At 37.0% G+C, this 27,838-nt stretch overlaps 1 protein-coding gene and 1 long non-coding RNA gene across 2 annotated transcripts; one reads left to right on the top strand and one right to left on the bottom strand.

The window, feature by feature from the left end:
- Nucleotides 1–293: 293 nt before the first annotated feature.
- On the bottom strand, nt 294–1,035 carry LOC139148051 (uncharacterized). The gene is made up of 3 exons (XR_011555862.1): nt 970–1,035; nt 786–848; nt 294–365 (listed from the first exon to the last, which is right to left on the bottom strand). It is a non-coding gene; the product is annotated as an uncharacterized lncRNA (long non-coding RNA).
- A 7,279-nt stretch (nt 1,036–8,314) lies between these two features.
- LOC139148056 (uncharacterized) lies at nt 8,315–11,483 on the top strand. The gene is made up of 4 exons (XM_070719329.1): nt 8,315–8,394; nt 8,842–9,174; nt 10,246–10,293; nt 10,900–11,483. Exons 1-4 carry the CDS (start codon nt 8,337–8,339, stop codon nt 10,977–10,979), a joined length of 519 nt encoding a protein of 172 aa, XP_070575430.1. The 5' UTR covers nt 8,315–8,336; the 3' UTR covers nt 10,980–11,483.
- Nucleotides 11,484–27,838: the final 16,355 nt, after the last annotated feature.

Below are 27,838 nucleotides of genomic sequence, written 5' to 3' on the forward strand. Positions count from 1 at the left end.
TCTCTACTTGAACGTGTCCGATCTCATTGTTTTTATATCTTGAGACTAAAGTGTGTATTCCTGTAGTAAACAGTTTTATTTCAGATGTTATTCTTGAACATGTTCTACCGTTCAATCATAGAGTTGTTAGAATTTATAGTCCGATGAAACAAACAATAGCTGCTTGCTCAAGGAAAATACCTGACATAAATATTGCCTAGGAATAATACATTTGATTGAAATTTCATCAACGTTAACAGTTTGTTAAGTACCGTTGATCTGTCTAATATGCAATAACATTACTATGATATTACCATTATCTATTGATTTTGCCAATGTCACTGTCCTTGATGTAACTCTACTGTGCAATCCTGGCGTCTGTTTACCTGTGTAATTATTGTAGGAATCGAAGACGGAAATTTAAAATGTCGCACAAGAAATGAAAAATTACTAGCAGGCTTTAATGAAAACATCCATACGCCATTAAGACTTTTATTCCTCCATTCGAGATTGATAATTTGCAGTATATTTTCATATCTAAGGCAGTCGAGGTAAGACTATGGGAACTTAACACTGCTGTCAAAATAAACCACTTTCAGATGATGATAAACCTTTATGTATGGCAGTCAATGTTATTTGTGCCCAATCTTGAAGAAGTTGAGTTAGACTCTTAAATCTGTTAGTAGCACCATTCAATATATCATGTATGGACTTCATTGATCAGTAAATGTATTCGCTACAAATGTAGTCGGGAAAACCAAATCGTGATACACAAAAAAGAAACAGGGTTTTTATTTTGGAAATACCTTTATGGTGAAATGTTACTCCTAGATTAGTCTGTTTTGTTTCCGTCGTTGAAGTTGGAGTGTCTGTAATGAAAGAATAACATTAACACACAAGAAAAGTTGAAAACATTTAAAAGAACAATATTTCATATGATATATGCCAAACCCACTATGACAACGTACATTTTAACTCCAGTATAATTACCTGATGAAGCAGATACTTTTCTTGAAATTCGATAACCTTCTGTGGCAAACGATGGTACAGCAACTGCCGATCAATCAGAATAAAAAATGCGAATGGAATGTAATTTTGTTTGTTTGCCCAGTTGTATGATTTTCCGCCTTTCTGTCTGTCTGGCCGGCGGTCGACCGGCTGGCTGGCTTAGAGACAGGAATTAAGGTATAATGGGAGGCAGCGAGGTCTAGGTAGGTAGGTACTATGTACATGATGTATGCGTGGGTATAGGTAGGTATGTACGTATGTATGTATAACCTTAAGCGTGTTGATCAGAATTTTAGAGAACATATACTGTAAAATATTATGCACAAATTACAACTGTAACTCCATTCGCTGTATTTTAATTGTTCGATAAATATTTGCATGAACACACTTGCAACGAATTCTTGACGTGTGAAATTTTGTCCATCATTGAATTGTTTAAATTCTTAACATCAGGGAGTAAAGTACAGTGACAGACAAATGACTATACTGCTTTCGTGAATAGCGGCGCTGTCAGGTGCGGAGGACAGAATGATATATGATGACAGAAATCGTTTATTTATAGCACAGTATGAATACCTGATGAAGCAGACACCTGTGTTGTGCTTCGATGACCTTTAGTGGCAACCAAAATTTCAGCTTCTGTAGATCATTAAAAGAAACAAACAGAAGTTATATTTAATACAATTACTTCAGCAAAGAGAAAATAAAGATGTATAAATATTGCGTATCTCTAGAAGCCAAACCCATACGTTACATTTCAAAGTGATGGATATACATGTGAAAACACACAAACGAATTATCGATGTCTATAATGTTATAGGTTCCTGAATCAATTAAACTTTTCACAACGGGGAGTAAAATGCAGTGACAGATATGAACAACTTTACTGTTTTAGATGATAAAATTGTGAACAGAGGACGTTTGTTTTGACCGACGAAGTTATGTATTAAGGAATGATATCTGATGTGGTGACAAAGTCTGATTTACAGATTACCTGATGAAGTAGATACCATTGTTGTAACCAGATGACCTTCTGTGGCCACCAGTAGTGCAGCTTCTGCAGATCATTAAAAATAAAAAAACGATCTAATTATGATTGTATCGTACTTTGTTCTTCTGCCCTTCCGACCATCGATCTGCCCAGCTACTTGTTTGCCGATCTCTCTGAATATACGTGTCCATGTATGAGGCTCTGTGTGTCTGCTGTCTATGTATATGTATGTAAATGTCTGTCTGTGATTGTCTGTCTGTTTGTTTGTATGTATGTCTGTATGTCTGCACGTCTGTCTGTCTCTCTGGGCTACCTGTGTATGTATATCTGTATGTATATCTGTATGTATGTATGTATGTATGTATGTATGTATGTATGTATGTATGTATGTATGTATGTATGTATGTATGTATGTATGTATGTATGTATGTATGTATGTATGTATGTATGTATGTATGGTTGGTAGGATGGATGAATGGTTGGTAGGATGGATCAATGGATAGGTGGATCGATGGACTGATCGATGGAATGTTGGTAGGTAGTATGTAGTTAATTAAGTACGTATTTAGTAAGAAAGTACTTTTCATTCTTACATATTGAACAACACAAGTTGTCAATAACTATTGCAGTCTTAAACAGTATGTACATAGTTAGTAAGGTGCAATTTCTAAGAATTCTAGTCTTACTGGGTTTGTGCAAATACGAAGTGTCTCACGTGAGACCTCATATGAGTTACAAGCCTGGTGGTGCCACTCTAAGGAAAGGCTGGGTACCCATGATTATAAACACCAATTTTCGGGGATTTGTCAATATAAAGACACCCTTATAATGGAAACTATAGGAAAAAATAGAAAGTGAACCCCCCTTGATTTATAAAATCTATGACTGGTTGAGATATCGCAGATACATTTACAACCATGCAAATGTTATATAGAGCGATAAGATTGTCTTGACACATCCGTGTAATCCATTGATGTTGCCTGTACCAGACTTACTTCCATTGCAGTCTGGAGTAACATGATGACTTTTGTCAGTGACATGTCAAGTGACATGATGACGTCTTTATTGAAAAAATGTCATTTTAAATTTAGCGCTGATATGGCTGTACATCTAATAAAATTATATTCCAGATTTCATTTGGTATTTTAACCTTTTCATAGATCATCGTTTGAAAAATAATACCCCCTTTCGTGTTTTTACGGACCAAGATGATGAACAGAAAACCGCTTTACCTGATTTTGGGAACAAGCTTAAGCATGAGTACCCGTTTTCCTAACAGCGCAACCACCGGAGTTACAAGCTCTCTGGTATCTAAGGATTTATGAAATGTATTCACCGTAAGTCAGTTCACACGCTTTCAAATGTTTAGAAAATAATATAGGGTTATTCACAAAATACGGCCCCGTATGGACGAGGCTCAGTGAGTGACGTTCGGCGAGTCCAATACGTCACTCACTGAGCCCGAGTCCATACAGGGCCGTATTTTGTGTATAACCCTATTATTATACACCTCCCTCCATTAATCGTCCGTATAAACTAATTCTATGGTAAATTTTGAGGGATGCGGCACGCGCGATATGAGTGGAACGCGCGCGATCTACTGCTCCGTAGTACAAGTCCCTTGCGTTGGCACGAAGCCAATTAATTTTCAGTGCAGTACAAGCAAACTTCGCTGAATGTTTTCAATTTAATTAGTTTTTAAAATAAAAAATCAATTGCATTTAGACTCAGTTTTGTGTTTAGCGTGTTTTAAACCTTATACTTCGAATACATTGTGGTGGAAGTTGTTAAAATGTCCATAACTCACCGTAAAATAGTTTGTTTACATCCGATAATCGCTAGGTCAAAGGTCAAACAGGCGCGTCGCGCGTCTCCCGTATTCGGGACTCCGCGTACTATACAAAATACGGAAAGTTATTGGACGGTCAAACTCCCATAGGTTACGGCAGTAGGTGTATAGAAAATAATGATACTTACTGAGAACTTGTAGATGAATATTATAATTTTCTTTAAATTTTTCTCCTCTAGGTGTACGATAGATAACGGTGCAGTGGTACTCCCCCGCATCTTCACTGTCAACGTTGTGTATAGTCAGGACTGGAGGGTTTTCACAAGAAAACTTTTCGCTGTTGACGGACACCCAAGGACTTTCATGGGACCATTGTCCAACCAAAGAGTCCGTATTTCCTCTACCCCAGCGTACAATCCCCAGCCCTGTCTGTGTCGCGCCCGAGTTGCACGACAGGTGTACAGTTGCCCCGACATTCGCTATCTTATATATCTCTCCTTGTGCAATTTTAGTAAATCTACCTAAGGCTGTCAATAAACGAGAGAAGAGAGACAATTTTCAACAACTTGAAGATATCGGAGAATTGAAAGATCCTGCAGCAGTGGACCTCTGCCAAAGGCAACAATTATGATATCGTTTAGCCAGACAAACTGTCAAGAAAGTCTGACAACGCATTTCACTTTATACAATAACCATATACGATAAAATAGAAACAAGCTTTCTTAAGTGATCCTGAATTGTAAACTCACTGGAACATCAAAGGATGCCGAATCTGACACATTCACAAATTAAGAAAAATTCCGATGTACACTTAAAAAACAGCATTGCAATATTATTTGATCGTCTTCGATTTTTGAAAGTTACTTCTTGACAATCTTGCAGTTGTCTAAAAAACATTGCAAAACGTTCATTATATTACACAAGGATATTGATGGCGCAAATACTGCGATCTGATCGGTTGAGACGAAAAATAACCGTGCCATAGTCGCAATATTGCACAGTTGGAACAGGCCCGAGCTCTCAGCTAGAGGAAAGTGTATAGGCACTCGCTATAGCTCGGGCACATAATGTCGTTAACTGGTCAAAGTCTCGTTGTATACCGTCTCTGATGTTGTTTATAAGGTAAGCAAATCAAATCAAATCTAATCACTATATGCAATATATGGCTTCAGTATTACATGTGCTTGTTGTCTGACCTCTGTAATTGTAACTACATATGCGGTCAGTTAGAGTTGGGGCAACCTGCAATATGTCAGGTCCCCGAGGCACATTCTACCGTAAAGAAAGACTTAAACTTTACCTGTGATCAGGATTGCTATTAGAATATGCCTCATAATAGCACCTTCTTGCGGAAAACTGCCGGAACAAATTAAATGCGGGATTCTATCAGTACAATCTCATGCTGCTAGAAAACGCCGCGATTCCTTGTCCCCAGATTGTGGAACCCATTCCGAGTTATTCCTTGTAGCAACTTCAGTTCAATTTCATTGTTTGAAGACTACACGAATTGTACGATTCTGCAGTTCCATTGAAATTGATAACAGACGGCACTTGTCGGCACTTGACACTACCGTACACAATGTTCCTCAAACAAAGGATCGACTAAACGGAGTCTTGGCGCGTCTAACAATACATTCTATCCCTAACTCTCAGGACTCCCCGAGTTACTGGGAATTTTCTCTCTTGTGGTTCACATAACTTTAATAGCTCTGTTTGTATGATGGAGTTTATCTGAGACGTAGAGGGGAGATCCCGCATGCCATTGCTCTAGAGGTAAAATTTTCTGGTTTGCTTTGTGAACACACAGATAGTAGTATCCCGGTTGTACTGTGTTACGAGATATCTTCTCCACAAACAAGGTAAGTTGCCAGTTGTTATAAACTTAAATTCCAATTGAAAAACTTATGAATGTCAAGTTTATTGTGTATAGACTGTAGTATGCAAGCTTCAATCATTAAATTCGCACTACATTGATTTCTTGGCTGATCAATTTGGGAGATTTGCGGATCATCTGTAATCCGAATTCTCTTCGTTCTCTGATAAAAATTCAATGAGTGACAAAATACCGCTGCTCAAGGTTCATCTTCACGTATTTATTCCCTAACATTGACTTTGACAAGTCGCCAAAATTGGCAGAACTCCAGTGTGTCAATGGTGGTGTTTTTATGGCCAGGTTAGGGCGTGTTATTTGTTCAAAACGAGGCTAATTTCCAGTGACTTAGGGTGATCTAAGAAGAACATAACGAAAAGCTCTCAGTAGAAGGTTCTGAAAATCTTACTACGTACACGTGGTACTTAAGAGGCTGTCATTAATTTTCAATAATTTAAGGAGCATTATCAGGTAATGTCATTCAATGTTTGCTACTATTTCTGGATCGTCTTAGAAAGCGGCTTGAAACAAAGGATCATTTAATGGCCTTTGAAGGTTGAACAAAGGGTTCTGTATTTTCTCTTGAACGTACGACTACATCTTTACTTGTGCTCGCAGATAAGGAACATTCCGCATCGCAGAAATAAATTAATATCTTTCATACGTAGATATATGTTAATGAGGAACACACACACACACACACACGCGCGCGCGTATATAAGTGTGTGTCTGCGTGCTTGTGTGTGTATGTGACTCTGCATATACACTTCAATTGTACAAGTTGTTTAACAAGATAATTCACAAGACACCAGGATTTTTTGTTCTCGGTGCATGAGTACGCCACCACGGCCGTCCTCGTCCTACGTGTGTCGGACAGTAGTTCTATTGTACAAAGTACCCTGACACAATTCCCGGTATTTTGTGAATAATGTTCCTCCTTGTTCAATAAAAAGTCACCAAACCTCATGACCCTGTTGACTGTACTACAATCGGTGCAAACATTAACGTAGCCTCCGGATTAATTAAGCCCATAACAATGGGTTTGTCTGTAATGAAGTGCACATGTTCCTAAGCACATTAATACTATCAGCCGGTCAATAGATAGCCATCTATGCCAAATGTGAATCCCCTGGAAATACCTTTGAGGGAACTTGTCAAAAATAATACAATAAATGTTCTCTTCTTAACTGGACTACTGTAATACATTGTTCAGTGGATTCCGCGGTTTTAGGTTTATCTTCTTCGGCGTGGTGGACTAATTACAGAATTGTAACGACAGCTAGGCTAACCGTTTTAACATGCTCCGGCAAATCAGACCATAAACAGCTTAGTAACCTTCAATACCTACACTTACTATCAGTTTTATACAAACTAGACCACAAAATAACGTACGAATATCTCAATAGGCAAGCTCCAGTTTTTATTCTTAAGATTTGGCCGTGCATTGCGCTCCCCATCTAAAAAGTCAGTTTTACATATTTCAGTATAGAGTGAAAAATACGTAGGACGGGCTTGGTCGTCTGTGGTTCAATGACCTTGGAATTACTTACCATGAAACATTCGACAAGTATTCGATGTGAACAGTATCAAGCATAACTAACACTCATTTGTTCGTCATGGTATATCATGTACTGACTTTTTCGCGTCGCTTTGAAGAACATTTGTTATCGTTTGCTTGTTTTTCTGCGCACACTTTAAATATTTTTGATCGACTGATTGATTGATTGATTGATTGATTCATTCATTCATTGATGATGGGGCAATTAGTTTGAATACTGATCATGATGTTCTATTGTCTTTTGTACAAATGACTTTACATTTTTTTATTTATTGATAAATGTGTCTTTTACCTTTTAACGGCAGTTAGTATTTTGCAGATGTTGAAAATGAGGATATTGATGATCGCCTCCGTCATTATTTTAGTGAAAAATTCCAGAATGGAGTCACTGATAAACACAAACCCGATTTACGGTACAGTATGCTTAATCAGATACGTATGCATCATGGTGTATTCAATATTTGACGAGAGAGAGAGAGAGAGAGAGAGAGAGAGAGAGAGAGAGAGAGAGAGAGAGAGAGAGAGAGAGAGAGAGAGAGAGAGAAGAGAGAGAGAGAGAGAGAGAGAGAGAAGAGAGAGAGAGAGAGAGAGAGAGAGAGAGAGAGAGAGCGAAGAGAGAGAGAGAGAGAGAGAGAGAGAGAGAGAGAGAGAGAGAGACAGACAGACAGACAGAGACAGAGAGGGAGTGAGAGACAGAGAGATGAAGAGAGATTGATACAGACAGACAGATAGACGGAAAGAGAAACAGGGAGAAAGAGATACAGACACAGAGACTGAGATGTATAGAAGACAGACAGACAGACAGACAGACAGACAGATAGACAGAGACACACAGACAGAGATGAAGACAGAGACAGGTAGACAGACAGAAAGATTGAGTCAGACCTACAGACAGTGTGACAGACAGACGGGTGTCTATACCTAGAGGCCATATTATGGTTAACAAGTCTTTGAATATCGCTACAGTCAAAAATTAACAGACATGCGTGACAGATAATTGACAGTAGTAATTTGTACCTAAACAGTCATGAAATAGTTGGTATGGTAACAGGTATTTTAGCATTCGAGAGAGTTTATCTATTTTATTTGTTTTGTAGATTGCAGTACAGATGAACTTCAAATTTTCACCGTATCGGCTCTAATGACGTCATTATCTTGTGCAAAAATGTGTTCTGCGCACACAGATTTCGGGATATTATGTAAGTTTTCTGTATTTTGTTTCTAATTCTAGCCACTATGCTCCTTTGTTGTTTTCGCAATGCCATTATGTGTTTCCAGATGATTTTTCCAACATCTCGAACGTACGCAGATTAAAGGTTTATTCAAAACATTGTAGCACTGGCTCAAATCAAATCAGTCTTTACAGATTTGTATAATCACATTTCTTGTCCTCAACTTGGCAATTTCTCAAATAATCGCCTGAGCACGGTTGATAGAATTTGTCTTCGAGATTTGCCTTTGAGAGATCGCTAGAAGAACTCTTATCATACGTCATATGCAAATTAAAACACTTTCAAATTGAAAAGATGACTGTTTGTTCGTATATCCTTGCCTATTGTTGAATGACTACTTTGTCAGACTATATTTTCATTTGCTCTGTCAGTTGTAGGATATTTCCTATATGCCTGTATTTAATTATTTTTCAGATTCAGATTCTGACACGACACTCGCTTTGTACCCTATGGACAGTGGTGTTATAACATTTATGTGTAGAGTGAAAGCAATACCTCCTGTGGTGGAAGTGTTGCTTAAAGTAGACGGAAATCGCTCTGAAAACATCGTTTTCCACAAGAGTGGAACATCCCACATGATCTTGCATCTGGATGACGACAAACCAGCCATTCTACGCAACATCTCAACCGCTCAGTATGGAATTAATCTAAATCCGAAAACCATGGTTGGACCAGTTTCTATGCAAATCTCTATTACATATGAAAGGGAACAAGTGAATAAAGCTTACAAGTTAAACATAACGAACAGTAAGTCAAGACACGCTCAGAAAATATATCTGACTTCTTTCTTTATCTAGCAAGATAAGGAATTTAAGCCGCTTTTTAAAGGGGCGCGTAGGCACTGATTGTGTCGATTGCCACCCGCATGCGGGCGCTCGCACTGATTCGTCAAATTTATCAGGGACGTGGCTGCCGCTGGCTTAAAGGTAGAATGCGTTACGGAGACAAACGTGAAGACTCTCGAACTTTTACTCTTCTTTTATGATCTACTACTTGTGGAGGCTCATTTTAAAGGCTTTGGACTAGGGAATGTGTTCATGGTCCAAGTTTTTCCGAAAATCGAAAATTTTATTTTTGTCATAGAGTTAACACAGGGATGGCGGCCATTTTGAATTTCAAATATTAGTTGATGTTATCTGTTTCTCTACTATCAATATTTTCAGGATGACCCTGATTTCTGTTATTGATTCGGTAAAAGAACGGTTGAAAATTTCATGGAGGAAAAGCAAACGTTTAAGTCTTTTCACTTTCAAGGCGCATACAACCTTGAACTATGTATATTAAGATTTCACCCTAGTAAAACGTAATAGTTTTTAACGTAAATGAGAGAAAATTTGATTTATCACAACATATAACCTCTTTGTTGACAATTGACAATTGCGTTAATCGACATCTCCGATTCTATCAATAAAATTAATTTGTCAAATATATCATATCTTTTTAATTTCATTAGCTTACGTTTTAAAAAGACTCGTTTAGAACATCATTTCGAATAATAACAGGGGTCATTAGCCTATTTGCAGAGCTTCACCCCTCTAATTAATCTCTTTCAATTTCAAACTCGTAAAGGTTTACTTTGGGAGAAACGAGTGGTCTTTGCATAATTCTGTTGAAATCTTTACAAAGGATTCAGAACTATATTAATTTCTATAGATTTAAAAGTTCAATTTCTGGAAAGACATGGGGACAGTCGCTTGTAAAATTTGCACTATGACCATTGACTCTTACGGATATCAACACTCAAATTTAGCAGCATGTGATATTTATATATGGCTGTTCATAAAATTATAATATAGTCCCTTTTTTTCCTTTCTGTAGAACCTTGGTTATCTTTGCGAGAAGACTGTAAGTGCACTGGCGACACAGGTTAGACATTAATTTCCTCGAAGTTTTACAAACATAAGCACATACTCACATACATAGAGACATACATAGATACATACACACATACATACATACATACATACATACACGCATACGATATAGACATAAATCTAAAAACATACATACATACATACATACATACATACATACATACATACATACATACATACATACATACATACATACATACATACATACATACATACATACATACATCCATCCATCCATCCATCCATCCATGCATGCATGCATGCATCCATACATACATACATACATACATACATACATACATACATACATACATACATACATACATACATACATACATACATACATACATACATACATACATACATACATACATGCATTAATGCCAGTCTTTACGTATATATTTTGTACGTTTTTCATATTCATCCTTGAAAGCAATCGAGCTGCACTTTATTTACTTTGTGAATTCCACATCTTGTATGTTTTGTAGTCTTCTGAAATAGATGATAATAGGTATAGTCTCGTTTTAGAGCGACAGATTTCAGCAGTAATCAAAATTGCAATATCAGTTTACACTGCTGTTTTTGTCTTCTATTTCAGGATCACAATTGAGTACAAAATGCTACGTTTCCCTCATAGGCTGCCTTATATGGTCCTGGTTGTTACCTTCTTCCTACTGATAAGAGAAACTGTTGACGATTCCTTGAACATCTGGTCAATGCAATACAGGCGCATACAACATGATTTATTTGTTCATGTTTATGTCAACTGAAAACACTTTATCGTGAGGAGAGCACCACCTTTTATGAAAATTGTTAGGTGAGAAAAAATTGAAAAAAGTTGTCTTGGGCGCTAATCAAGTTGAACATCATACAGACTTTTACATGTTCATTGTTAACTTTGTTTTGAAAAAACAATCTTGTAATGGAAGAATAAGGTTTTTGAAGCAACTCGAGAAGTAAGTTACATAAAAATCTTTATTTGTTTTGGTTGTAGACTATATATAGGCCGTCCACTCTGACACTTGCACGTACGGGGGCGCTGCATCATTATTGGTATGCGCATAGACCCTCGAGAAGTTTTTCTCGAGGGTCTATGGTATGCGTAGCTCTGTGTACAGTGGCAGGATAGTGCAATAAGTGCTTTCTGGCGTTTCGTAGAGTGTTTAACACCAACAAGCATTACCTGACAATACGATGTTTCAGGCCTGCAGTCCTAAGTTAGGTCAGATATATTAAAACTGTATAGAGTCATCTGCTGCCAGACCTAGAGCATAGGGCTGTGAGCACATCTCTGATGTAAGAAGGCTTGGTGCTGGCGCATTGTGTAGTCTGCCTTTGTATTTATTCCTGGCTGGGTAAGCTCTTTATAAGTTAGATAGGCACTTTGAACTTAAGGCTGCATTCACAAATACTAGGGGATGGGGGTAGAGGAATCGCGAGTTAAATGTTTATTCGTGGTAGATCCCCCTTCACAAATATTGGGGGGGTTTGAGGAATCGCGATTTAAATGTTTATTCGTGGTAGATTCCCCTTCAATACCCTCAAAACATTTCAACCAGATATACATTGTGAAAGTATTCAAATACCTCCAACTTATGGCCAAAATTTATTAAGCCAAAAATACCAAACCAAAATTTTTGATCTCTTTTTTCTTCAGTATTTTTGCTCTTCACATCAAATCCAATCTCTAGTTTTACACCGTAATATGTTGAATTTGTCAGTGTTTAGCATATCAACACAGTCTTTGTATGTATTTGCACACGTACATTGCTGGCAGGTTCATTTCAGTCAAGCCATAAATTGAAATGTCAGTATTGCAATATCACTGCTGCATATTCATACTCAGCCTGCTTTAACAAGGTTAAAGCGTTTTAAGATGATTTTGAAAATGTTTTAAGTAAAGGGAAATGATGTTGATACATGGGATAAAAATATTGAGAAAAATATCAGGTTTTAAAGTCTATGATTTGAATGATCAGTAGTAGTATTAAACCGTCATGGCGAAAATTTAAAAAAACAGGGAACCAAAATATTTTTAGATTCCCCCTTGTACCAAGAGTAAACCATTAAAATCCCCTCTCCTACCCCAAAACTTTCAAAATCGTTCTGTATTCATCAAGCCCCCTACCAGTATTTGTGAATGTCTGTCTTTGAAATGATAGCTTATGATAAACATGATAAACTACCTTATACTTTTAGTGAATAATGTTGATGTTTCATGTGATGATTGCCAACACAACTTAGTGTACTGCCCGTCAAGGTTTATTTTTCAATACGATAGCAGTCGGTTCCTCAGGGCATACTTTTGTGATGAATATCATAATTTATTTCACTGCGTTCTTTTCTGCCATGTCTGTAAGCCTGTATGAAAGTATGTTTTATAGGTAATTTTTTGATATGTCGATAACACTGCAAAACATCAAATATAGAAAGAATCAGAGCAAAATCCAACCAGATCGAGTCCGTCCCTCGTAGATTTGTTTAGCCGACAAGCACGAAGCGAAACACCGTCCTACTAATATGAAATAATCTCATACATACATATTTTCAAATTTGTATCTCCTGCTCTTCCGTTTAAAACATACAGAGTAACTCCGTATCCTTTGATAATATCTATTTGACCGGAGCATCTTGACATCCTCTAGTCTTAAACCACGCTTCTGACGTCACACTATTGTTCTATGCGGTACTTATTTTAACGAACTACCTGGTCCTGACAGAACCGCCAGGCGATTCTGACAGAATCGCCAGGCGATTCTGACAGAACCGCCAGGCGATTCTGACAGAACCGCCAGGCGATTCTGACAGAACCACCAGGCGATTCTGACAGAATCCTCAACACCTGGTAGTAATTAGCTCAATTGAGACACAAAACAGGTTAACATTTGCATATTTATTGTACTTGACTTCTTTCAGTCTAATCTTTATTTTACGAAATACACATCAATTTATTTCATAATGTTAATATTTATATGAATTCCTGGTATTCCTGGTACTGCATCAATATTTTCATTTTTTTCTGGTTCAACCGAATTCGTGCAACCACCTCCAAGTTTGATCTTCTTGGTGTTTTGCTGACCATCTCTTCCTGCAAAATAAGGCAAATTGTACCTGTTAGTCCCGCTAAATAAAGTCGCCTCTGAACAATTGCAAAATTATGGAGCATTTTTTGAGATATTCTAAAACTGTCTGTATATGCTGCCTGGTAATTACATTTGACGCGCCTTGATTAAAGTATACGTCATTTTAATAGAGCCGCGGAAAATGTTTGAATATATATCACTTGAAAACCGCATCTTACGGATGCATGTTGCAAGCACACGCATGCCATTTGAAAAAGTATGTACCTTGCACGATGTTGCTTACATATTCTTTCTGTACGTCAGCTGTCTTTTGTAGTTCCTTACGGCTAGACTTCTATGGCCAGTTTTCTCTTGGATCAGTTGCTCGTCGACACCACTTGCATACAATCTTGTCGCAGCTGTGGCACGAAGAGAGTGGTTAGACCGAAATCCCTCGAATCCTGCCTCCGCACGCATTCTTGCAACAACGGTGTTGAGTTAGTTGTGCCCGATTATCCTCGATGAAAACCATACGTCATTCGTTGGATTTTCAAGGGGTACAGATAGAAAGCGTCATCTGGTCTATCAGGAGGACTGCAAATGTGAATGAGACACCGTTAACAATACATGGCAATGGTGAAGGACGTCTTGTTCATTATGTGTACACAAAAATGCACATCAATGTGCTGGTGACAGAAAGGAAAAAAACTGCACTTACCATTTAGAATTGTAGAATTCGAAATGAGCGACAACACATCGACTTGGGTCGTCAGTATTTTCGTACGCCCGGATTGTTTTCGGCTGAATATGACGGTTTTTTCAAGCCACCCTGATTACACTTGCTTACATCTTCTACATATTCCAAATAACGGCGACCACTACTACACACTTTTAAAGATATTTGTGAATTTGTCCATCTAATGTTTCGATGTCCTGGCCTCCCCTCAACGCAAAGTTCAGTCCAATTAAATATACCATAGAATCCACGAGTCTCTGACCATTTTGTTTTCCTAGTATACCTTTTTCCCAAAGAATTTTTTTTCATCCAGTGTTATAATTTGCGCTTGTTTTTTTACTAAACCTAGCCCGGCCTTATTCCTTAGTTTCATGACGGCATCTAAGCTACCTTGCAATTCTCTGAAGATATCATCTTTCAATAAGCTCACAACACGACCATTGTCGTGCAGATGCTTCTTTCTTCTTGTATTTGGGGGTATATTACTTTTTATCAAATTTGCTATCTCCTCGACGCTTTTGATATCACCTAGTCGTTTGCCGTCACTTACATTTTTCTGCTGTCCTACCACTGGAAATTTTGCCAGAAATTCTTCAGCGTCAAACTCAAATTCGCTACAGCTAGCATTGTCTGAGGAAGCTTCTCTGACCTTATTTGTGTAATAAAGATTGAGTCGCTATCGCTGTCACTTGCCATATTTCACGGTCAGACAGTCGTGGCGAGACTGTTATTAATTGGTGTTTCTGTGTATTTTATATCACATTAGCAATTCAAATCAGTGCAATTTACCTCATCAGCCAATGAAACGCTGAATGTTTCCAATACACTGGTGGTGACCAGGTGAGAAGTTCGACCAGGTGGACAAGTTAATATGTAAATTATCATCGATTTTCGTATTCAAAATTTCACTTGGAAAACAAAGAGCGGTCAGTTCTCCAGAACCCTTTGGTATCGACCATTGTTCATTTAGGTATGTAGTGACAGTAATGGAGCGAACAGTTACTGTGGTTTAAGTCAGATAACCATCGCCCCCTCGGAGTTTCGGAAATAGAATCGCCTCGGCCTACGACCTCGGCGATTCCATTTCCGAAACTCCTCGGTGTTGGTGGTTATCTATTACATATTACCGATGACAGAGTCAGTCAGAATAGCGTGAAACTATCGGTCCCAAGGACAAAAACAATTCCCCTTATCACGGGGGAAAATGAACTGTAAAGGGTTGGCTAGGTTTCAAGTTGTCTCTTTGCATGCGCCAATCTTGTGATTTCCGAGAATTGTTGTGATCAATTTGCAGTCATTGTGCATTGCGACATTGAGTTTGACAAAATATGTAGAACGGACTGAGGAAGTTGTTTCAAACATAGACAGCAGAGGGGTTTTCCTTCTACTGTAGAAGTTTCAAGGAATAATAAAAAGATATTACAACTGTAACAGAAAGCGTGTCAGTGTCAATTGTCTTATTTCTTCGCCCTAAAATGTGTTTCAATACAAGTGAATAGCTTTTTACATCATGGATGAATAATCAAACGTTATCGTTAATTTATAGATTCTAGTCAAGTTCAGAAGTCTACAAGCACACAAGTTGACCAGCACATACATGCAGGATGTGTTGTCAAGTGGTAAAATAAGCAAATTGACGTGACCAGATACTGCATTTCACAGATTGAAGGAAATTGACAAATTTAAAAGACTAAGATGTTAGCATCTTGTCACCCTTGGAGGCGCCCCTGAACTTATAAGATCAGTCATATCATATGCATAGTAAAAACGCTCGGCCGACAGTGATCTGAACCTATTCTTTCTTTTACTAAATTCATCTTTGCAGCGAAACCACTTATTTCGCTTTTTACACATAGGACTGAACACGTCATTGCCATGGGCACTAGCTTTCTTGTAGCAATGTAGTATATTATTCTGGAGCTACCTATACAGAGTAGTTTTTATGGTTTGAGAAGTACAAACTGAGGAAGATGTGAGTTTTGACCACAGCCACTCCTGAAAAGACTTATATGTTGTGCCAGGGTAGTCCGCACACTATCTGCGGGAATAAGTCTCCCATCAAACTTCTTTGAACTTCCACAGACTTAAGTCTCTGACAAGCGTTCAAAGGCTGTGACGTTATATATGCTGCAGAGCAATCTGTAATTCCCACAAGAATGTTCCTGTTGTTTGTGATGGTGATGGCTCGTTTTGACGTTTATGTAATTACTCGTCATAGTACGATCATCCATGCTAGTCATACTAAAAAGAAAATAATAATGTCAAGAGTTCACCGAGCCAACGCACCTAACCCTTTGTGTTGTATTTTCTCATAGCTCACACATTTCTCCAACGCCGCATTAATTTGTTCAAAAGATGACGTTGTAGGTAAAGGTATACTGTCACCTGTTCCAATTTTGCTATAGTTACCATGGAAAGAGAAATCTAACCAATCACAGATTTTAAGTGGGTGACCGCTTTTTAAAAACAGCGCCCTAACATGGGCATTTTGAATACCAATGAACCATATATGGGCATATTTAGATTGCAGGTGACTGTATACCTATAACGCCAATGCGCTACCCGCCAGATAGAACATGAACATTACATTTCTGTAGTCAGATAACAACCTGTAATTGTGCAGTAAGTGCCCTTCGAATGTCATATCTCGCATCATAACTCCGTCAACGTTAAGACGTTGGGAATGTATTCATTATTCATTTACTTATTCAGAAATTCCCACTGAATCAAGTCCCATATACAGCTTCCTTAAAAACTCATAAGCACTATGACGATGCCATTAAAGATTCCATGTAAGACTAACAGTGTTAAACTACTGGGATAGAGACGTGTGGATTAATACTGAATTTCGAGGAATTGTGTTTTTCAAGCTACCGAGCATAAAGAAGGGCACTCCACTAAGACATAGACAAAGAAGGGTATTTGGAGTTGGTGTGAAAACGGTGAGTTTTATGTTTAACGTGACTTTGTAATATAATAATGAATTATATGTTACATGTATAAATAAGCAGGCATGTCAATTAAAATCAACCGATAAATGATTTACAGGAAAGAACTCTCCATACACCACGAGATTTTGACCGGGTGATGATATCACATGGCATTTTCCGTCGAACAGTTCTTTATCGGCGCGAATTTCCCACAATTCTTTGTGCTGACGCCAATAAGAGAATGTATAGCGTAGCGAATTTGAAGTGCGGTGGAGAATTATAACATGAGTGAACTGGGCAAATCCGAGTGGTATGGTCGTTTCTAAGCTTGTTCATTGCTATTTTATTACAATAATGTATATTGAAATTATAGCTTTAAGCCTTCAAACCGTTTTTGTTTCGAACCGAAAGCTTCGCTGCTCGTGTTCCGACTGCTATAACGCGAATACAAAGCTGTTTCTTTCACGGCTCGACCAATCAGATCACTGCATTTGCGCCATCAATAAACTGGCATGATAAAATGATATTCACATGCTGCATGTACATTAAGACCCAGATACATCTCGCAATCATAGGCTTGATGACTGTCCTTTTTATATTGTTTGACAAAATTGCCAAACGATTTCTACAATCAGAAACTGATAGCTGATACTTCCACTTAAAGTAGGATGCGACTCGGGGACAGACATTTGGACTCTTAAACTTTTTCAATTCCTTTTTGATGTACCACTTGTTGAGGTTCATTTTGATGCCCTTTAAGGAAGAACAACTTTCACCGGCTTAGTTTTTTGAAAATCGAAAATTGTATTTTTCTCCGAAGAGATAACACAGGGATTGCGGCTATTTTGAATTTTAAATATCGGTAAATTTTGTGTGATTTGTCTTTCTAGTACAAAAATTTGTCCCATGACCCCGATTTTTATTTTTTATTTTGAAAAAGAATGGCAGAAAGTTTCATTGAGGAAAGTTTGAGCAAAGGTTTAAGTCTTTCAGTTTCGAGGTGCACACTACCTTAAGTTCCAAGACAAGAAATTGACCATTTTAAACTAACAATTCTCTAGTGTTTAATAAGCTCAGAACCCCTGTAAATTGTATATTTTCAGAAAGCCTAGATATAGGGGAACACTTTGGTTACCATAGTGTCACCATTGTTTACATAACTATCACGTGACAGGTAATTTGCATAACCTTTCAAAAATCGGTTTTCCCTATGTTTTGTTTCAATGCTTTGAGATGTGTGGCTGAAATTCATGTGAGTGCAAGCTACCCTACAGGTCTTCAAAAGCGTGTCTCAGAATTTTTTAAACCTTCTAAAACAGTTTTTATGGCAGAAAAACTTCCAGAGCAGTGAATTTTACCATAGTTGATTTCTTTAAAATTGTGCTCCACAAAAACTAAGCAAGATATAAAAAATCTTAGACACACTTTGAAAGAGCATTGTGACAGCTTGCATCCCAGCACGTTTGAGTCAGATATTTTGAAGTATTGAGCCAAAACATAGGGAAAACGACTTTTGAAAGGTTATGCAAATTATCTTGTCACGTGATAGTTATGTAAACAATGGTGACATTGTGGTTATTAAAATGTTCCCATATATGTAGGCTTTCAGAAAATGTATACTTTACGGGGGTTCTGAGTTTATTAACCGTTAGAGAATTGTTAGATTAAAAAGGTCACATTTCTTGTCTTGGAACCTTAAACAGCTGTGTTAAATTAACGAAGTATACCTATTGCCGCTGACGATCCTTTAGAAAATAATTGGTATCAAGTTAGTTTTATTCTCAGCCCTGCAAGATGTTTGTTGCAGGAGCATCTTCCACTTCATGGACACATCCATCGAAGTTAGTAAAGCTGCTATACAAATGTGCTCTTCAGCTCATATTGATTCCCTCATATTCAGATGTAGGGTGCAGTATTATCCAGGAATAAATGTATGAGCAAAATCATTTGTTAGGATATTTGCTGACAGACTCTCCTCGTCTTACCAAACTGAAGATGTCTAAATCCCAACTTCGCAGCATATTTCATGATCAAAGGCACTATGAGGATTTCATGAAATCATTTGCTGGGACATTGTTAAACTACGGTGGTAGAGAAGTGGACCAAATACCGTGTTGCGAAAGTGTGCCCCCCCCCCCCCCGGCGAAGTCGTGAAAATAACAAATAAAAAATAAAAAACGGAAAATGTTTTGCACAAAAATAACCTTTCCATGCAAAAGATATATGCAAATTTTCATGGGAATACATATTTGACATTATAAAAATGTAAGTCGTCAGAGTTATTACTTAACACTCTACGATTAACTAAACTACTTAGGGTGAAGCTGCACGTTGCCAACACATTTTTTCAAAGGAATATTTCTCCTCTACGATAACAAGGAAACTCCTCATACTATATATAGTTTCAAAAAGCAGAGAATCTAAATTAGTATGATAAGTAAATTTTACTCTGAGGATGAAAGGGTGTATATTTGGGGTAAAAAAATCTCACTTTGGTATCAATAAAAAAATCAATTTAAGTAAAAACAACTTGTATATTTTTTATATGTAATATTTCACTCGAAAGAAGTGTATATGTAGAAAAAAAGCTATTTTATTTACCTTCATTCTAAAATGGCATGGGTTGACAGACTGTCACTCAAAAAGTGATTTAAAACATGATTAGCAAATGAAAATGCCTCTCATTCGAAATGAACCCAGCCAGAATCGAGTTAAATTCTTCGAAATTTTGAAATTTGGAGACAAGAGAGGACAGGAAATCGGGTGATTTGCATACATTGGCATTAATTAATACTTCTTTATCGCACAACTTATGACTGCTTGACCAGCTCTGGATGAAACCAATCAATACTTTAATCTTGGGTTAACAAATTAATTAAATGAATGAATATTTGCGAAAAAAATGATTTTTGAGCAAAAAAGGGATTTTTGGATGCATCTCCCTCATAAATGAAGTAATGTCACAAAAGAGGAATAGGGTGCGTTCATTTGTCTTTTCTGAATAAAAAGAATCAAAGAAATAATCACACCCGTGAAGTTCTGTGAACGTATATTTTTACATTACTTCAAATAGAGTTGTCAGAATATGTTTATTATCTACGTGACTCACTTTATTCATGATATGTCATGATATCGCAAAGGACATGAATGAATTAATTACATGTTTGTTTGGCTCCACGAAACACCTGTTATAGGAGGAGTACTAGTGCGACATGAAAATCTTTTCAGGCCCCTTTTCTCACTGTTTTCCTCAGGCAATTCACCTGTACTATAAACGGCCATTTGCAGTACGTTACAAACCATATACCCAGTCGGCTTAAGTGCTGAGCAACGTACACCGAATTGCCGCTGTTTTGAACACACTGAAGGGCGACCTCAACACTTTGAGAGAAGCCCTGAAGAAATTACAGTCGTAGAGGGCGCAATCGGGTTCAATAATTACCGAAATACTTTTTGTGCGGTAAAAGATCCAAAGACCAAACGCTTTCAGAGGCACGACTCTATACTGAAAACAGCCGATTTGGTCTCCAATTTCTTTAATTTTCATAATATATTCCTAGCTATCTCTCTGTCAATCAAGTACGCTACTTGCAAAGTGAGTAAATATCTGTACATAGTAAACACTAAGTACATGTGCCTTGCACATGCCTATTGTATATGCCAACTTAAAAACTAATGAAAATGATAACTCTCAGAGAAAAGTGGTTTCTTAAAGTACTCAGTAAAAATTAAGCTATATTAGTACAACCAAAATCAGATCTTGTTAAAGCTCAACTCTCCGAAGTGTGGCAAGTATTATAATTTATAACTTTAAACAAAGCTTCAGCAGAGTGAATGTGAAGCGGGTGTTGTTGCTTAAATATATCTCGAAATTATTTTCACCGTATCTTTTCCCTAGGTATGTTCAAGAAATATAAGCAAAATGTTTATTTTCGTGGGTAATATTCTTCCACCGTTTTCGACTGGTGTGAATTCAATTAAAGATTATCTGGCTCTTCCAGGGAGTAGCTTACTGCTTTTCATTTCTTGTCAACTTTATGTTACGTGTAAATTATAAAATCATTTGCCACGAGTATATTGTAAGATGTTTTTACGATTTATTTCCTGATGGAAAGATATAGGTCGGTACTTCACGTGAATTTAAAATAACAAATTCGTTATTGGTACAATTACTACTTTGACAAAATTGAAATGCTAAATACAACAGTTAAGGCGTTGGAGAATTGAAACTTCCCAGATTTGAGCCTTTTAATCGTACGTTATGACTAGCACAAGAACATGCTTTTCACAGTGACTATATGGCTGGAACAGCGAATAAGACACTAATAATGATACAATCAGACATCACAATGCAACCAATTGAATCACAAGTGATAACCAATCTGCACGTAAAATAATATCTTTTAATATGCTATCATAAAAAAGCGATCATTGTACGTTTATTAATCATTTTAAGGGGGCGCGGCACCCGATACAGCTTATTTTGCTCAAAAATTTTTTTTGCAAATATTTACTAAATTCTAATTAATTTGTTAACCAAAGATTAATATATTAGTTGAGTTCACCTTGTAGCTTGTCAAGCAGTCGAAAGTTGTGTGATAAAGAAGTGTTAATTTATGTAAATGTATGCAAATCATCTAATTTTCTGGCTTATTTTTCCACCCAAGTTTGAAATTTCAAAGAATTTAACTCCAATCTGGCCGGGTCAAATTTTCTGAAATTTTCACATATGTCTCTAAAATGCTATTTAACAAAGCGATTAGTTGTTTGGCAATAAAATTCTTACATTTTGAATAAGAGGCATTTTAATTTTGCTTATCATGATTTTAATCAATTTTTTTGAGTGTCAATCTTTAAACCCTTGCCATTTTAGAATGAGGATAGATAATGCAAAATAAAATAGTCGTTTTTTTCTACATATACTTTTCTTTCAAGTGAAATATTACATTTCAGAAAATAGCATCAAGTTTTTGACTTAAATTAATTTTTATCATTAATACCAAAATTGAGGTTTTTTACCCCAAATATACACCCACTTCATCCTTTGAGTAAACTATTGCTACCATACTAAATTTAAGATTCTCCGCTTTTTAAAAATATATGGTATTAGGGGGTTTTCTCGTCATATTTGATGAGAAATATTGCTTTGAAAAGTCTCTGCTGGCAACGGACACACATATTAAGAGAAAGGGCTGTGTCCAAATCAAAATGGAATTTTCAAAACAAGTTCGTAACGTATTTGCGTAGAACGATAGAGGGCGCCAAAGCCGTTTCACCGCAAACTTTTAGTTTACTTTGCCTTGTTGTTGAAATCTTGGCATGCCGTACGGCTCTCTTATTTACCGTCTTCTCTAAAATATTAAGTACGAGGTAACACTGAAATTATGTAGAAACTGATAATTAGTTAACCATGAGTAGGTTGAAGTGGTGTCTTTTAATTGACATTCGGTGGTTTCAGGGGTACTGGATGGTACTAATGTTTAAGCCACTTCTATAAGTAATGCGACTTCCGAAGAACTGAATGCGTTCTGATCCTGGAAAAATATGAAAGAGAAAATAATGGAACATTCATATTTACCAATTTCATCTCTTTTCTGATAAAAAAGGAGTGTTCAGCCATGTATCACTTGTAAGACTCTAGGACCAATTCAGTATCTCCAGGCTCCGGGGTTGAAGTGGTTTATACTTCTTTACTTTGTAAGAGCGACTTGTGCTTATAGAATTTTACATTTAACGGTACTGCGGGATTAGACATCTTATAGAAGTTTATTTTATTGCTGTGCCATTGAAAAGATATCACGCTCCTCAACAATTTTATGAGGGGCGAACACTTTTGTGAACACAAATTGGCAGTCAGTGCCAAGTCATAGCAAGCGTCAAAATACAGTGGTAATCCTAGACACGTCATTGTCTAATGTATCTGAGGAACAATAAGCTTTCTCAACAAAAAGAAACCACGATTGTTGTGATTATCAGTTCCTTGTATTTAATGTACAGCTCGAAGGTATTAAAAACATAAACTGAACGGCCGTCTGGCAACATTTATGAAAGACTCTTGTAATTCTCGTTCCTAGTTCAAACTACTACATCTTGAGTACAATGATGCTTTGTCACCGAAACGAATGACTCATTGATCGGTGATTCCTGGTCTTTGATCTACGGCTGTGCAGTTCTAATAACACCGTAAATTGTACGCCTACGTGACAACGCCAGTGTGATGAACGAAACACTACTTCCCATTGTGTCAGTTTTCAAACGGTACTGACAGCACGTTAGTTGTTGTAAGCGTTGGATCCACTGCGGCTTGTGTTGATCTGTATATAATAATTGAGTCCATCGGCTAGACAGACTCTCGTTTTCGCTCTTCTTCTTGTTTTATCACAGTGAAAAACTAATTGAATACAATTTCCTGCTCTGTGTTTTTTTAACTCTATCTACTCTCAAACCTTGTTTTATTACCGGCTTATCATGAATATAAGCTGTAAGAATTGGTAATCTCTGGATAAAAATGACGGTTTACATAAATAAATCTTCACCGGGAATACATGTAATGTTGCATCTTCAGAAGGTCTACTATGGCGTTCTCTATACAATCCGATAGGCCTCCGTGAAGGAATGGAGTGCTGATATGGGTAAAGAGATTAAACAGATCCTACCCAGTACATGCACCGTGTATCTCCAGACTACATAAAAGTTGCAACGATGGCAGAAGTCAAATCGTCGAACGGACGATTGCGTGGTGTGATGTTTCTTCAGCACTATGTCGTGGCAATCACCATGTAATATGGTCAATATAGTAAAATAATATTTCTGCCAGAGGATCTTCAGGCTAGTGAACATAATAACGTTGAAACTTCACCTAATTCAAATAGACCATCCCTTTTTCAGCTATGTGGTCTGTAAAGTTGTATACTGCAATTTAATCGGTAAGGGAGCGTTCAGTTATTATGGCCGGAGTTGGGCCGGCAAATTCTTCCTGTGCATCAGTCAAAATAAGTGATCCCCTACCCATTGCACCAAAAAGTTGATGACCTCCCTTTTAGGATGACAAAAATTTCATGAACACTTCCGTTACTTGAGTAAAGCTGCACACATATACACCTCTGGAGGGGAGCAAAAGAATCCAAAAACAATTCTCAGATTTTTAAAAATAACCCCCTAACAAACTCACAATGCATTCAGATCTCCACTTCTCATAACTCTGAAATCTACCTCGAAGGGATTGGTAAGAAATTACACCTGGGTCGCAATTTTTTGGCGCAAGCATATTTTGAAGGGTCATGAAATTTCGCGCATGTCTTTTGGTGAGGGTGCATGTGTGTACAAACATATGATATTCGGATTAAATTAATAATTTTGATTCACTATACATTGCAATCTATGACAAAATTATGTAATACTTTTTCTATGCGAAACTACCAATATCTATGCATGTATAGATGTTTGATAATTGACACAAATGTACTTGATTGGAATAGGGTGGTTAAAACTCGTATGTGTCAAACAATTTGAGTTTGGAATTTCACCAAAAATGTTGATTCGCTATACATGGTTGTCTGTGAAAGAACTATGGACATTTTTTCCAATATAAAACTATAATATTATTCTGTGCATTTATGCATTTAAATGATTGATATGCATGTACTTATTTAGACTAGGTTAGATACAAGTGGATGTGTGTGCAAGAAATTTCATTTTTTAATTTCACCAAAATGTCAATTCGCTATACATGGTAGTCTATGAGGAAACTGGTAATATTTTTCCTATACTAAACTAACTAAATTGTGCTTTTGTAAGTGTTTGACAATTGATACAAATGTACTTGATTTAAATACGGTGTTTGAAAGTTAAGATGTAGACAACAATTATGATATTGGAATTTCACCTCAAAGTATTACTTAACTTTTCATGGTAGTCTAAGGGAATTGTTTGTTGCCCCCAGTGGGCCCGATGTACAATAAGACAAACCTCGGAGTTACCAAGGCAAGAAGGATGTTAATGTGACAGACAATAATACTTTTATTCAGATTTATAGTTACATGACTTCAGAGGATGAAATCATATAGTGAATCAATTCTCATTTTCTGGAATATTTTGAACCATAAAACTGCGTTTTGGCGGGACAGGTACTTATGAAAATTACGTGACCCCTCTCTGGTCCGTTTAACAAAATGACCCCCACTTTGCAGTTTCTAATTTTTTAAGGTGACCCCCTAATTTTACCGGCCCGCTCCCTGTCTTTATAACTGAACGCTCCATAATGTGTCATTGAGTGTTATTTTTTAACCCGTTATTTGACTTATTTATGGGGAAATATTGTGTATCATGCTGAATGTATAGTTATCCCTTTTATAAATTAGAAAATTCGCATTGGCAGAAACAGAATATTATTGACTACAATATGTGTATTTATAGTTATTGCATTTCTGGAATATATGAATATAAATGCAGGATGACTCAATTCAAAGATAAAATATATAATATATGTGAGTAAAAATGATTCAAAATGTTCGGTTGGTCATGCATGGTAGACCTAAAAAGCCTGGAAAAATATTACCATATAAATCGACTCGACAAGGTTTAAATACTAGATGCATGAACGAGGGTAGAACGACCCAAGGTCAAGGCAAAAGATGGTGCAGGCGCGTTGTGCGCGGGTCGCATATTGCATGTCGTGACCGGTTTTCCATACAAATTACAAGTACTTTCTCTGAAACGTTTCCAGACTTACCATAGGGATTATCGTAAAAATCTGTCCAATGGGATGGAGACAGTTGTAGGGGTGGCTTGGTCTCAGCATAGGTTTCTTGTTGCTAGTGTTTATTTTATTTAAATACGTTCGACTATGAAATTACCAATAGTGATTTGTACTGCAAACCTTAGGTGTCCTGATAGTATCTTTGCACTGGTTTTGTAAAGATTCTTTTCTCCCCCTCACTGTTTCAAGTATTTGCCCTGCGATAATCTTACGCTTAAGGTTTATCTCTATGTCGAATTTATTATCTGATGCGTTTGATTGAATAATGCGCCAAAGCAAGCGATGGTAACTTACTAATCTGTGGACGCTAGCACCATATTATCACGTATATAATTTGAGAAAGTCAACGACGAATGCACCAGCAAAGGTATTGTGTTATATTATTAAAACCTAACAGGCCAAAATGTTTCTGGTCCTTGACATTCATCAAAAGTGATGCGACTACGCGATTTTATAATTACTTTTTCGTTTTACTTTTTTCTTTCTTTTTTTAATTCCTAACAATGCTGGTTTGGCACTATTTATGCAACAGTTATTGTCTTTTATTAATGGCTGCATAATACTTCCGTTTTCTTTTTAGCATGCTTGGACATACAAACAGGGATATCTTGAATAGCTGTACTGATGAGTATGTAACAAAAAAAAACGACATGACGCGCAGGTTCTGAAATAATGCGCGCGATAACTAGAAACAATTTTTGCCATATATAGATATACATGGCAGCAGCAGTTGGTATGACAGTGTTAGAAACAATACTCAACGCAATAGCATTTACAGGATACTCAATTCTCAGTAAAATGTTATCCGGTGATGGTGGCAAACGAATCAGGAAATGGAAGGCCTGACCTAGCCTTTAAGAAAGTTAAGTAAAAGACTGAAAAATCTCGTGAAGAACAGCAAACGATTTATAAATGGAAAGAAACGAAATTTAAACCACGTAGATTTATAAGAGGGAATGTGTGACAAACGACAACATTGAACTTGATGTAGTCAGTCTCCACACTGGCAGAGCCACTTGCATAATATAAACCAGATGTGAACTGAAAGAGCTCCCGTAATTTAGTTTATGTTGGTATTTTTCTCTATATTTACACTTTTCTCAGACGAAGTTGATACGAGTTTAATTTACAACTTCAGTAGAATTGTTATAATAAACATCACGAGAAATATTCATCCTGTATAGTTTCAAATGAATATATAATTAGGTAAATTCATCAAATATGCAAATTAGCAATTAACTTTCAAGTTACCCTTTTATGTCTTTCGCGGCTGATAAGTCCTGGTGTGATCAACATTTCTAAGAAATATTATCAGTGTCCGGGCGGCCGTTCTCAATGTATTTCTGGGGTTTTTTTGTCCTAAGTCAACTAATTATGCAAATGAGCACGAAATATGCAGGCCACGCCCACCAAAATCTAATCAGTTCTTGTCTTTCTCAAACACAATCTATATACCCGATTTGTTTCTGGTTTTATCAGTCGTATTTGAGTTATCGGGCCTAGAGACAGACAGACAGACATGGCTGTGACATAAGCTCAAATTTCTGAACACGTGAGCTAAAAACCAGTGTGCTGACTATCATATCCCCTCCAACAATAAGATGAAATGGAACCCATTCGCATGACTAGTGGAGTAGCTATAGCTGTTGGTGGAATTTTGATGGTGGCTTTTTTTAGCGAACAATATGTATATCCTTACGCAGTGATGCTCGGCGAGAAGAGTATATCGAAGTTTGTGAAAAATTGTAGCAATAATTTGGCTTCAGTATTGAACTACATGGTGCAGCCTAGAAAGAACAAACAAGCATATCCTTAAGGGAATTCCTGGACACTGGTTGCGTGAAAATAACTAGTGTCGGAATATCCTTGACAAGGTCAAATAATACCATGAATTCAACTTTTTAAAAGAATGGATATCATTGGTGTGTTTGATGGACACACATGATGATGAAAAGGAACATAACCTGCAAGAATATTGGCTATTTTAGTTGATCCGTGGTACACTTAGGATTTCTTTTAAGAAGCAGGAAATATGCATGATAAAATGTAAC

This window comes from Ptychodera flava, chromosome 2 (assembly GCF_041260155.1).
Source record: "Ptychodera flava strain L36383 chromosome 2, AS_Pfla_20210202, whole genome shotgun sequence".
NCBI lineage: Eukaryota > Metazoa > Hemichordata > Enteropneusta > Ptychoderidae > Ptychodera > Ptychodera flava.